Source organism: Neovison vison, chromosome 4 (assembly GCF_020171115.1).
Source record: "Neovison vison isolate M4711 chromosome 4, ASM_NN_V1, whole genome shotgun sequence".
Taxonomy (NCBI): Eukaryota; Metazoa; Chordata; class Mammalia; order Carnivora; family Mustelidae; genus Neogale; species Neogale vison.
In genome coordinates this window covers 68,872,037-68,886,391 of record NC_058094.1, presented here as the reverse complement: position 1 = coordinate 68,886,391, position 14,355 = coordinate 68,872,037, and the positions used below count along the sequence as shown (strand labels likewise).

Here is a 14,355-nt window from a genome sequence, read left to right as displayed (position 1 = left end):
GAAAGGGGAATCCTCCTACACTGGTGGAAATGCAAGCTAGTGCAGCCACTCTGAAAAACAGTATGAAGGTTCCTCAAAAAGTTGAAAATAGAGCTACCCTATGACCCAGCAATCACACTACTGGGTATTTACTCTAAAGATACAAATGTAGTGATCCGAAGGGGCAGGTGCACCCAAATGTTTATAGCAGCAATTACTATGGGAAGAACCTAGATGTCCATCAACAGATGAATGGATAAAGATGTGGTATGTATATATAATGGAATACTATGCAGCCATCAAAAGAAATGAACTCTTGCCATTTGCAACGACGTGGATGGAACTAGAGGGTATTATGCTGAGCAAAATAAGTCAATCAGTGAAAGACAATTATCATATGATCTCCCTGATATGAGGAATTTGAGAGGCAGAGTGGGGGGCTTGGGGGGGGTAGGGAAGGAAAAAATGAAACAAGATGGGATCGGGAGGAGACAAACCATAAGAGACTTAATCTCATGAAACAAACTGAGGGTTGCCGGGGTAAGGGGGGGTATGGAGAGGGTGACTGGGTTATGGACACTGGGGAAGGTATGTGAAATGGTGAGTGCTTCGAAGTGTGTAAGCCTGACAATTCACAGACCTGTACCCCTCGGGCAAATAATACATTTTATGTTAATAACAATAATTAATAAATACATTTTTTAAAGAAAGAAGAGTCATATGGAAATATTTAAAAGCAGTTGAAAATATGGCTCTGAAAGAGACTGTGTAAGTATTTCTACTTCTTGATAAGGAGGTCAGGTTGTGTTAACAGATAAAATCACCTGTATATGTAGAACTAAAGGGGAAAAAAAAGCTTAAGAACAGAATGTTGGGTTAAGTCCTTAATAGTTCAATCAATACCATAAATCAAAACCAAAATGAAACAAGGAATGCCAAGTCAGCTTGTACACAGATGCTTTATTATGGATGTTAATAGTCAACATTGTATGCAAGATTCTCTTACAATGGAAAGTTTTCCCATACATCAAAAAACTCAGTTTAGTCAGGGTAATTGCTGTATTAATGTGAAAACCTTACAACAAAATGCAGTATTATATATGTGTAGTCAGTTTCCATGCAAGTATGGCTGCTACATGTATGTCTGGCATTTTTATAACATACTGAAAGAAATTCAAATGAACACAACAGTATAAAGGTGACTTAAGATGCCTGACATGTTAAAAATCTTCTTGCAAAAAGCAACAAAGCAGTTAACTAAAGGATTCAACCAATACCAACCCAAATATGTACTATGTCCAATAAGCCCAGGCTTATCTGCAATATATTATACTTGGGATAATTTAATGCTCCAGAAAAATTATGCTTTAAAAAAATATAGCTCTTCCAAGATATACTTTGGTGACTGGAAACTATGTACATCCAAACCAGCTAAGGGCTTTGGGCTACATTAAAACAAACAAACAAACAAACAAAAACCATTATGTGCTATTAGTTCAAAGTAACTGAAATTGAAATGATCCAGTATGATTTTGCTACAATCATTGGTTTTATAAAGTGATATTTCTGTGAGAAGTTCACTAATTAGGAAGCAATTAACAGACTTAACAAACACGCGAAGAAGATTCATATTGGCTCATCTATTTGTTATCAACAAGGCATAATCTTGGTACCATACATTTTCTTCACTTCTCACTACATATAATATGCAAAAATGAGCAAGTGGATTTAAATAGCTTAAAACCCTTTTAGGTCTACTGTTCAAGAGCTAGGCATTAAAATACTTAGTATTACCATTTCTATTAATGTAAAAACATCAGAAAATCTTAAGCTGTCTTTGTTTTAAGGCATAGTATTTTGGCATTTGCAAGAATTTGCCTGGTAATGGTTGATTCCATTAAGTTAACTTGAGAACTTGCCATCATTTGCTTTTTACCTTTTCACACAGTGCAAGTCATGGTGGCTCTTTCCTTCTCTCATAGCAGCAAGCCGATTCTGCTATTTTCTATATAGCAGCATACTTCAGGAGTGGAGAGGGAGAGAGTGTGTCAATTATAAATAATTACAACTACAGTGTACAATTCTATTTGCCTGTCAGTGTTTAAGTTGACAGCACACCATTATATGTCTCAAAAAAAAGTACATAAAATCTCTACACAAAAGCAAATAAAGACATTCTTTCAAAAAGAAATAAGTGCAAACACCTAAAACAGGCAACTGAAGCAACTGTTGTAACCTGTAGAGAAACACAAAACATTTATAAAAGGACAAAATATTTTTATAAATAAAAAATAATGTTCTCTACTTCTGAAACACTGAGTAAATACAATAAACTTCTAAGTGCAGACTGTTTTTAGGGACCCAAGTACCATATTATTTGTTTAAACAAAATGCAAAAATTTCAAACACATATACAAATCACCAGATTAATTTATATGACCCCCCCATATAATTTAAAAAGAAAATATTAAATTATTATTTAGTACTTTTTAGAACTACTTTATAACCAACATGATTTAAAGGGCATAGTGCAATATTTAGGTAGATGTGACATACAGTGTAGATACTGTATTCTTTGCAGCTATAACTTACTACTGTTTCATATTTCATACTTAAACATCAAAATTGTTCTTTATGTTAGCTGTAAATAACAGGAAACAACACTGGCTTCTAGACACCCTGTATAGGTATAAATATCTACATTTAAGCTTTAAAAATGAAAATAAATTATAAAAAGACTTTCCAATTTACAAAGTCTTCTTGCTCCTACATACTGTACAATACATTCAACAAAACTCTCAGCTCTTCTGAGATTTATGAAGAAAATACTGACTCTTTACTAATAAGGAAAAAAACCTTTATCAATGCTTTTTGTTTTTAGTACTATGCTCAAATAAATACATTTAACACTGTAGTTAATTTTATAGTTTTTGAAAAATACCAAAAATTAGTAGTGCAACTTTCTCTCCTTCTTTTCAATTTCTTTCCACTGTATTTCTTTGTAAATAGTAGCCTAAGTCAGTCAGCACGTAGGCAAAAGTACTTCATAAAACCATGTGTGCTTCCCATACATAGACTAATTACAGAAATCACACATACTCATAACCTATTCGTAACAAAACTGCAGCATCAAGAGAGTAGGAACATACATCTTCTGAAGAAAATATGTGAGAATTTACTTTCAGGATATTTAAAACATTCTAACACGGTTTTCCCATCTTGTTCTTTTAGAAACAATTTTTAAAAATCTCATCTCTTAAAAAATTAACTATGAAATTACCAACCCCTTACTTAAGTGGCTGGGCATCGTGCCTGCCCAATATGAAAAAAGATGCAAACCGTTTTAGGGTTATATTAAAACTTTAAAAACAATTAATTGACAAAAATTTCATTGCAACCTAATTTAGTACAGAATACAGTAAAAGTAGGGCATTTCATCAATTTTAATAACAATTACAGTATGAGAGCTCTTGAAGTACTGCTGGTAGCTGTGTAGGTGCTCAAATATCTTCTTGCTTGTTCAGTCATGATAAGTTGGTCTTCCGTCTTCCCATAAACCACTGTTTCCCATTCACAGTTTGACTATGAAGGAAACATTGATAGTGATGTGAAGATTACTAAAATAACTATCCATTCCACTTTATAATTCATTACACTTTTAAGTCAATTATTTCAACCAAATGGATATTTAATGATAAATAATCATTGTAAACAGTTTTGATGATGGCACTGTGATATTTCTTACTAAACAATGTTTTAAAAATACATACTGAAATATTTATGGTCAATTTTTTTAAGTCCATCTTTTTCTCTTTTTTTAATTAAATAATTTTTATTTTTAAAGGTCCATCTTTTTTAACTACCTACACTGTTCATAGACCTGTGGAGGCAATTAAAAATTCTCTACCCACAACCCCCACAATTCAAATCAGTCTTAACACAGGAAGAAATGTCAAGTCTTTATTGCTTCAAAATTTTGCTAAGGATTTAAAGAGAGGATGTAATGTCAAAAAATGAGCCAAGAATGCTTTATGTTTTGCAAATTAGGAAATATATTCATAATACAAGATCAAGTTTATGTTTGCTTCCTTGGTTTTCTTCCTTTATTATAAAGATTACTACATTATAGGTATATGACCTGCTACCTAATATATTTTCCTGAAAAGTTCTGTGTTGAACACTGGGAAATCAAACCATTTAAAATGGACTAAGAGAATGTGCTACATGGCTCTTTGAAGGGCAGCAGCTAAAGACAAAGATGAGGTGGCAACATCTGATTGCCAAAGATGTTTTCAAGGACTGCTTAAATGTCAGGAATGCTAGTGCTGCAGTCACTGTGGTATAAAGAAGATAACTTCTTCCTCAATGAACTCTCAAACTAGCTGGGTTGAATTCTTAAGATAATGTAGTAAAAAATCTTCCAGTCTTCATTTACAGCGACATAATGGCTGCATAGCAACAGAAAAAAAAGAATTTTGTTTTATAACTTCTGAGCCAAAAAAGTTCACTGGAAACAACTGTATCAACAAAATCAAGCTGAAACTGCTTCCAACCACTTACCCTTTCAAGATAGCAATTAGGGCTACACATATTTGTTATAGAAGAGATGCCAGAAGGAGACTTAGGTATCTTTAGTTTAAAAATGAAATCGTGCTTAAGAAATCACCAGAAGAGACTCTGGCTACAACTTCAATTGTTTAATTTATATGTGCTGATGAATGAGTCTCTCAAAAACCCAAATTTAGTTTGAGTGACAGAATAAGTTACTGTTGAGTTACTGTTATAGTCAGTTTTGAATCTAAAAAGAAAAGGTATAATTTGTGATCAGTAAGTCCAAAATGATAACTGAATAAACAACAACAAAAATCACTGAAAGAAACTTATAAATTCATACCTGAAGGTTCTTTTCCAATGTGACAACTTTAGAAGTGTTAGGGTTTGGTTTCTTTTTATTAAGTGTATATGTTTTGTTGGTTGAGTTTATATCTTGTTTTTCAGGAGTCAAGTTGCACCTATTGTCATGTATTTCCAATAATGGTATCATTAATAAAGATGTTGTAAATATATTTTCTGACTAAGAGAGAAAAAAGAAAGAGGAAAATAACCAATTCAAAAATGGAGGCAAATAGAGGGACTACTGAGTAAGTGGTGGTGGAAGCCCTGTTCATTTCCCTCCAAGAAAGCTTTTGGCTCCAACGAAATTTCTAGTAATGTAGTAAAATTAAATATTTCAGAAATTAACCAAAGATAAATATTGAAATTTAAAGTTTTGAGAACTACCATTTTTTGACATCATACATAAGAGCGTGAACTCCTCTCAAAACAAATATAAAAAGCAAGAAAGTAAATAAAATATTCTCTACAGTTAGTAGTGTCTTTCTGAAGTAAGCAATATAAATACTAAAGGAAACTCTTTATCAATCTCTAATGAACTAACCACACAATGAGTAAGAAACCAGAACCAGCAGGACTTAAAGCAATCATCTTAACAACAAAAAAATTCTTCACAAACCTGCATGTCTGAAATGTCTTCAGTCAATAGTTGAGTACCTGGTTCTTCTTTTTCCCAATTATCTAAGACTAGTGATTTTCTGACTTTCTTTACAGAAGCTGTATGCTAGAATGAATAATTTACAATAGAAACATTATGGTAAAGTCACTTTTATTTTTATTTTATTTTTATTAACAATAATATTGAAAGATTACCTCCTGTTTGCAGCTTTTGTAAGCAGGTTCATCTTCCTCTTTGAGGAATATATCTGTTCCAGTTTCTTCTTTTAAAACTTCCCGAATATCTTCTTCCAAGAAGGCAAGTGGCTGTGACTAAATTGTTTTTAAGAGTTATTAAAGAGTCTTTTATAGAAATTTCCTTTTCCCCCATGTATACATCTTTAATACTTTTTCATTATTGGCATAATTTTCTCCCAGTCCCCGTAGATACCTAAGTTGAATGAATTAACTAATCAGTTTTATGGCAAAAATAATACTGTACATTGCAAACAATGAATGTAGTGTGACACTTTGTTCACTCTAGGCTTCATTCTAGCTTCCTCCTCCTGGGGAACCTACTGTAGCTCCTGCTTCAATCAGGAGCCTCAGAATTAAACAGATAAAAGATTATTTCCCAAATATTTTTATATAAAAACAGGAAAAATAAGAAGCAAAGAACAAACTGGGACTACACTAGTTCTCCTTATTCTACTTTTATTACACTTATTATATTATAATTACTAGTTAACACATTTCTCTTACCATTAAATGTGTGAGCTACTTAAGAGCAGTGAGCACATCTTTTTCATTTTTGTGTATATCTCTGTTCATCCAGCCTCAAGCTTGGAGCTGAGATAGTGTTCAAGAAGTAGTAGTGTGTGGTGTGTCTATGTATGGTGTGTCTATTTAGAACGAAACTTGAGTATGGGCTGAATAGTGAAATAGTCTCAAAATATTATTTACCTAGCTTCCAATTAAATATCTAGGTCTACCATTTAAGTCAGAAAAATGGTTGGTTTGTTTTAGAAAGAGAGAGCACACACATGTGGGGCATGGAGCATTGGGAAAGGGAGAGAGAGAACCATAAGCAGGCTCCATGCACAGACCAACTTAGGGTTCAACCTCAGGATCCTGAAACCATGACCTAAGCCGAAATCAAGAGCTGGATGCCCAGCTGACTGAGCCACCCAGGGGCCCCCGGGAAAAATGTTTTTAATTATATCAAATGACACCTACCATACCCCAGATCTGCTTAAAAAAAAAAAAAAAAAAGTAATCAGTAAAGAACAAACTGACTGCACAGAACGATCAGCAGCTTATATTACCAGTCAACAAAACTAGGGAGAATAACATTTATGTATAAATGAGATTTCACAGCACTTACAAAAGCTTTAATAATGGAAAGAGAATTTCTCAAGTGCTTGCATCTACAGCCTGAGACATGCAGGAATTATATCAGTATTTCCATGTAATGCTCCAAGAGCTTTTGTTTTAAGGATTATATTTCACAAAGAACATTGATTAGGTACTCGTTAAAACTAAAAAAATCTATGATTTGTTTCTCCCTCATAAGAATACAAATGTCCTAGAGAAGTGCCTAAGACACAGATGAATTCATTCACTACCAAGAATTATTATTTTTTTTCTTAAAATTTTATTTATTTATTTTAAAGAGATAGAAAGCACAAGTAGGCAGTGCAGCAGGCACAGGGAGAGGGAGAAGCGGTTCTCCACTGGGCAGGGAGCCCAATGCAGGACTTGATCCCAGGACCCCGGGATCATGACCTGAGCCGAAGGCAGGTGCTTAACTGATTGAGCCACCTAGGCATCCAGGAATTATTCTCTTAATTGTCCTAATGTGACAAAGAAAAGAACTACTGTACTTAATACCTGTGTTTGATACTACCAACATTTAGATTTATATTTAAAGAATTTCCAGAGTTTTTAGTCTTTTGAATGATCTTCAGCAAACATTAAAAAAATCAATGTTTATTAAGAAAACAAAAGATACTTGGGCGCCTGAGTGGCTCAGTCATTAAGCGGCTGCCTTCCGCTCAGGTCAGGGTCCTGGGATCAAGGCCCACATCAGGCTCCCTGCTCACTGGGAAGCCTGCTTCCCCCTCTCCTGCTCCCCCTGCTTGTGCTCCCTCTCTCTGTGTGTCTCTCTCTGTTGAATAAATAAATTAAAAAAAAAAAAAAGAAAAAGAAAACAACAGATATTTAAGGTTACCAGATTAAAATTCTGGAACCCTCTGTAAGAAATGCATGTGACTCATAGTAAGATACATGAGAAAACTAAATGGTTAGGGACACGTGGGTGGCTCAGTTGGTTAAGTGTCTGTCTTTGGCTCAGGTCACGATCCCAGGGTTCTGGGATCAAGTTCTGCATGGGGAATCCTTTGCTCAGTGGGGAGCCTGCTTCTCCCTCTGCCTGCTGCTCCCCCTGCTTGTGCTCTCTCCCTCTCTCTGACAAATAAAGAAATAAAATTTTTAAAAAAGAAAAGCAAACTAAATAGTTAGCATATTGTAGGTACTCAATAAATAATAACTGGAGAAGGAATAGGAGGAATGAAAAGTGAAAAGTGAGCTTCCTGCAAACAAATGTATGAACATATAGATATTAAATTATTAAATCATTATTTTCTTTTTATCTTAAATTGCTGATGAAAATAATCTGTTTTGGCAATGGATAAATTCTTCCAAATGAGAACAAACTGCCAAGGACTTGAGGTCACTTAAAAACCCGATTTCTCATGTGCTATTACTAAAGTAACAATTTTTATTCAATTTATATGCTGAACAAATGACCCTGAGGCACTGTAGAATTCTTACATGCCTTTAAATCACTGTTTGTCTATCTCCCAATTAGGTACACACTCCTAAGAAAACAGACAACATATCTGACAGGCTCAACATTACATCCCCGAAGCCTAGCGCAGTGCTTGGTACCTATTAGCTTGTTGAAATAATGATGCATTTTAAATGAATGGCAAAACACTGAAACAGATTAGTCTAATCAATTAGGTAATTCCATATAGTGGAATATAATACAAATATTACAAAGTATGAGATACATATATACACATTAACTTAAAAAAAAATTACAAGGTAGTACATAAAGTGTGATCTCACTTTCGTTATGTGTACATGCACAAATAAAAGTCCAGACAGCTAAAAAGAATATAATTGTTCACAGCAGTCTAAGGCACTAGGGGACAAAAAAATTTCATCAGTCCTACTATGTACCCTTTAACCAATATTTTCAAAAGAAGGAAAAGAGCAGAAGATTTGAGGGTATGACATTCCTTTTGGTAGAAAACTGATTAAATCAAGCAAATTAGAATGAATGAATCTTGTCAAAATGTGACTAAAAATAGAGGAATATAACTAAACTGGCCTAGAAGTGACCAATATTTTTAAAATATTTTAGTTTTAATGAACCTAACTTGTCAGAGACTTGTATCTACCTAGAATTAGAATGCCCATCGTTTTCATCTAACATATTTCAAAGTTGACTATATATCTAAAAGCACAGATAACTCTTTCTACCTCCATTTATGAACTACTATTGCTACCATGATTAATCATCACAGCAAGTAAGTACATGCTCTATGAAACTTAGCACCAACCCCTTTATTTCACCTATCTTTTTAACCTCCAGAAATAACCCTCTGGGATGTGTTTTATGATCTCCATTGAATAGAAAAGTAAACTGAACTTTAAAGAGGTATCCTGATCAATCAGTCATAAATATTATTAGGAAAATTCTTATATATATCAAAATATTAAAATTACTTTATTCTACTGCAGGTATCCACCACAGAAAGTACTAAAAGGTGGGTTTTAATATTAAGGAAAGGGTCCAACTGACACTTGATTTGCTTTCTCTATGTGACTTCATGTAAAAAAGTATGAATTCCAAACAAGCCAAGCAAAGGTTTATTTACAAGTGAAGGGAAAAGATTCATACAACAAATTCAAATTTATAAATCAAGAAATAAACCTTTTACTAATTTCAGTGAACATCTTTTCAAAATATAAAAAAATCAAAGATAAAGATCAAAAAAATGTTTATTAAGATCAGGATATTTCTTAAAAATAAGAAGAATATACATACCACAATTTTAAGAGGTCCATATTTTTTCTCTTGAGCAGCAAGCGCATTCTTAAAAGGCGTAGGAGTTCTTGGTGTGGTACCCAATATAGATCTTCTAATAGTAGGTGTTCTAAACCTAGCCAATCATTTAGATATTTGTATTACAGTCAAAATTTGATTCTATAAGAGTTAAGGAAGGCAAACCCATGATAAAAGCATACACTAAACTTTTCTAGCATACACGTTTTATTTAAACATTCCAGGACTATTTTATAAGTAGCTTGCCTAAACTAATTCTTACTCCAATCAATCATCTTAAAATAGAAAAAGACAAATGTAGAAAAAAGTACTAAAAATGTTATTTTGCTTCATATCAAAGTTTTCCATTACCTGTAGCTGGTTTTCAGTCAGTGGGAATGAAACATAAGGTTATGATCGTTTTTTTCAATTCTAAGTCCTATATGAATCAGGATTAGGATAAATGGATGAAAAGCTTTTTATAAACAAAGTCATTTTTATTATTATTTATAGGTAACCCTATGTTCAATGTGGGGCGTCTAGTGACAACCCCAAGATCAAGACTCTCATGCTCCACTGACTGAGGCAGCCAAGCACCTCATTAATCTAAAATTGTGCTTCCCATTTTCTCACTTACCCTACATTTTCCTTTTGATCTTTGGGGGTTGTTTCCTTGTGAAGAGGAGTTGTAATGAGAACTTTCTGCCCACAAATAGGGGTTGATGTAAATGGAGGATTTTCTATATTAATTTGTTCATTTCCAGGGCATGTGTTGAAAAACTAAAAAAGAGCATTTAAAGACAATTTCTAGAATGTTAAAATCCCTACAGAAATATTAAACTGATAGGATTTTCAAAGATATTTTCAAATATAAGATATTTCTCCTTTCCTTCTACAAAAGAATTAATAACATTTCATTTACATTCCACTTCAGGAAAATTAAGCTCCATGAGGGCAGAAATTTTAATGTTGTTTATCACTGCTTCCCCAACTCTTTTAAGTGTTCAGCATATAATAGGCATTCAATAAATAGTTGCTTAACAAATATTTGAAAGTTACAAAACACAGTAAAATAATTTTATAACTGTATTATCTAATAAAAATCTATAGAAACCATAAATAGCTGCTATGTTAAATTTAACAGTTTCACATAACAGTGTAACTGGAAAAGTTTTATTATTTTATTAATATGCATGGTTATTAATATCTTAGGTATCTTTTTCTTGAGAATTCTTTGAATTCTGAAAATAATAATGCTTTGCTGATAATATAGCTGTACCAAAATTCTACTACAGAATTGCTATCAAGAATCCATTTTCTAGGGGTGCCTGGTGGCTCAGTCGTTAAGCGTCTGCCTTGAGCTCAGGTCATGATCCCAGGGTTCTGGGATCAAGTCCCGCATCAGGCTGCCTACTCAGCGAGGCACCTGCTTCTCCCTCTCCCACTCCCCCTTCTTGTGCTCCCACTCTCTCTCTTTCTCTCTCTCTATCAAATAAATAAATAAATAAATCTTAAAAAAAAAAAAAGATTCCACAATTTACTCATTGAATCTTAACTTACATATAATCATGAAATACCAATAGACTTTTGTAGCCAATGGAATAGAAACACTGGTAGGAAGAAGTGGAAATTACGTTAAGGCTACTTGGGGTTTTTTTGTTTATGTTTTTGTTTTTAGTTATTTATCTGAAAGAACAAGAGGGATCACAAGTAGGCAGAGAGGCAGGCAGAAAGAGAGGAGGAAGCAGGCTCCCCACCGAGCAGAGAGCCTGATGCTTGGCTGATCCCAGAATGCTGAGACAATGACATGAGCCAAAGGCAGAGGCTTAACCCTCTGAGCTACCCAGGCCTACCACGTTAAGGCTACTTGTAACTGGAATGAATCCTAGCTCTAACACTTCCAGCTCCTAATATTTACAATACATTTAGCCATAAAATTAGTAGTCAAATGCTCTCAAAACCCTACCATGGTGTCCATCACTTATAGGATAAAATTCAAGCTCTTTACTCTGGGATACAAGGTCTTTACTAGCATGCCTCAACCTTCTCCGCTACTTTCCCCTTAGGATTTATATTTCAACAAAAATTGCTAGTGTTACAAACTCCAAAAATAGAAAATTACTAGTGGGCCCAACCCAGTTTCACCTTCCTCAGATGCTTTGTAACTCTGAGAGCTGGGGTGGTAGCAGAAAATGCAACTATTCAAACTGTAGTCTGTGTAAATGGCATCCCTTGAAGCACAGGGGAAATAATTTTCAGAGAAGTGTTTATGTACAGTTAGATTCTCCAACTTCTTAGCATCAAAGGACATCTCCAATAATATCCCAGCATCTTCCAAGTTTATTTGACCATTAAACTTCCTTCTTTTTCCATAAAACTTTTTGACCTCTACCCAGACACTTTCAGTAAACATCAGCTTCCTTCTCTTACTAACAGACTGTGGACAAATTACTTAACTTCCGAAGTTGTTCCACCTAACTCCTGAGGTGTTTTGGAAGAGGATTAACTGAGGTGCTATAAGAAGAGTGTTTGGCATACAACCTGGAACACAGTATTCATTAAGAAAAATAGTATTATAAAATAACAGATATAGTTTGCCTTGTATCTCTTGTAAATATCTACTGCCCAAGGACATAACTCCAAGAGAAAGTGGGTATCTGTTCTTGACATCCTTAGAAAACCTTCAGACACATGAAATTCTTACAGTGAGCAGTTGTCTATGGATGTATACCTGATATCTGTTGAACAGTTAGTCAGGAAACTGGATCTCAGTCTCAACTCTGACAGATAACTGTGGACAAACCATTTTACCTTTCTGGGCTTCTTTTCTGATGAGTCCTATAAAGATGTACAACTACTTATCTAAAATATCCCTTTTAGCTCTAAAATTTTTAAGATACTATAATGTAACTACTACACCTTATGAGACAGCTTCTGATCTACCAGAGCTTAGCACTCTCGTGTATACATTTAAATACCTTATCCATTTTTATGTGTTATCAAAGCAACAAACTGCTAGTAAGGATATTAAGGATCTAATGTAGTTGAGCTCACCAACATTTGGAAACAAACAAAAACAACCCACTACCTGTGAAGGAGAAAATGGTAGTGTTTTCACTGGTGTGTGTTTTAGTGCTGTATTAGCGCCATCAGTGAAAGAGCCATCGCTATGTTCGCTGCTGGGGGACTGACCCACTCGCATTCTTCTCTTCTTTCTGAGAATGGTTGGTGGAGTGCTAAACTTGGCCACATTTGGGGATGTTACAGGAACAGCCTCACTGTCTGCACCATTACAACTGTTTTTTTTCCCTTCAAGTACAAGGCTGACATTAAATTGACATTCCATGGCTCCATCGTTGTGTTGAATTCTCATTAGTTTGACTGGGGTGGACTTGGCAGGAGAAGCAGCAGTATCAGAAAGATCAAAACTGGTAACATCACTCCATGCTACAGGATCCTGCAATAAAATAAATCCTTAACTAAAGCTAATGCTTTAAACTAGTTAAATGTGATTTTGAACATAGAAAGACGACTTTTGCAAAGTTAACTACTCATTTTTTTCTTTTCTTACTCAATTTTTTTTTTTTTTTAAAGAAAGACTATTTGAGAGGAAGAGATTATGGTTTTACTACAATTCCAATTTGGAACATTCTGAAATAATATTTCATCTAATTCAATAGCTGAATCTTACTGTCAAAGTATCTTAAGTATAAAGAACAAATTATTTTAAGTTATTATCAAAGAATATCATTCATAAAGCTTCACTCTATTCCACATCAGAAAAATACTATCAAATTTGATATAATATGGTAATGTGTATGGAACATCTCCAAAATGGTCATACACTTGAATCCAGAAATTCAGTCTGACCTAAGGAAATAATCATGATTTTACACAAGGGTTTACATAATATATTCTGTAATTTTTAATACTGAAAAACTGGATACCATCTAAATGTTCAATAATAGTACACTGAGTAAATAAATTTTGTTACATTTATATGATAGAATAGTATGAAGTCATTAAAATTGAAGTTTAAATAACAGTTAAGAAACCAAATACATGTTTATGATCTAATGTAAGAAAAAAATCCACAAACAATACATAAAAGTATCTTTTGGTTTAAAAATATATGCATGTATATATATTTTATATGTATAATATACAGCCTGAAAGAAAATACTTCAAATTATTAACTCTGGGCTTCTGGAGGATTTTTCTTCTTTACAATTTTATCTAATTTCCAACTCTCTCTAATATATCTGTACAACTTGTATAATAAAAAACAAATTATTAAATTTTATTCTTTAAAAATTTTAGACCAAGTACATATTGAGATAGATATAAAGTTTTTTGTTTTTCCCAAAAGCCATTGCAAAAAATCAGAATAAAATTAAGCATGACATATAAAGGAATGCTTAAAATAAAACTGGTCAGTGTCCCTTAAACTAAGTTTCTGAACATGAAACCATGTAACTAAAATTGAGCTTTTGATAATCTCACAATTTCAAACTTACAGATTCAATAAGTTCTAGAGTCTCTGCAAATTCTGGGATGGTCTGTAGAGAGGACAGCACAGCATTTGCCTCTACGGCCAGGAACTTTGTGGGTGAATTCTGCTGAGCAGACAGAGTTTGATTTTCATCCATACTGTAAAACTCACTAGTGTGCTCCTCGAGGCTATTTAGAGTATTAGACATGCTATCATCCATGAGGAAACTACCAGACCAGCTAGAAAAGCTTCCAGGTTGCTAAAAGTACAAAAGAAATGT

At 33.8% G+C, this 14,355-nt stretch overlaps 1 protein-coding gene across 2 annotated transcripts in view; it reads right to left on the bottom strand.

Moving 5' to 3' along the window:
- Positions 1 to 2,901: 2,901 nt before the first annotated feature.
- MYBL1 (MYB proto-oncogene like 1) overlaps positions 2,902 to 14,355 on the bottom strand; it is a 37,440-nt gene continuing 25,986 nt past the window's right edge. Inside the window, exons 9-16 of one of the 2 annotated variants that reach the window (XM_044245518.1) lie at positions 14,101 to 14,334; positions 12,672 to 13,040; positions 10,221 to 10,363; positions 9,587 to 9,701; positions 5,686 to 5,802; positions 5,492 to 5,596; positions 4,874 to 5,053; positions 2,902 to 3,561 (exon numbers count right to left, since the gene is read on the bottom strand). In XM_044245518.1, coding sequence (XP_044101453.1) covers positions 3,433 to 3,561; positions 4,874 to 5,053; positions 5,492 to 5,596; positions 5,686 to 5,802; positions 9,587 to 9,701; positions 10,221 to 10,363; positions 12,672 to 13,040; positions 14,101 to 14,334 — 1,392 coding nt within the window. In that variant the 3' untranslated portion in view covers positions 2,902 to 3,432. The remainder of the gene's footprint in view (positions 3,562 to 4,873; positions 5,054 to 5,491; positions 5,597 to 5,685; positions 5,803 to 9,586; positions 9,702 to 10,220; positions 10,364 to 12,671; positions 13,041 to 14,100; positions 14,335 to 14,355) is intronic. The other variant, XM_044245519.1, reaches the window with a different exon arrangement.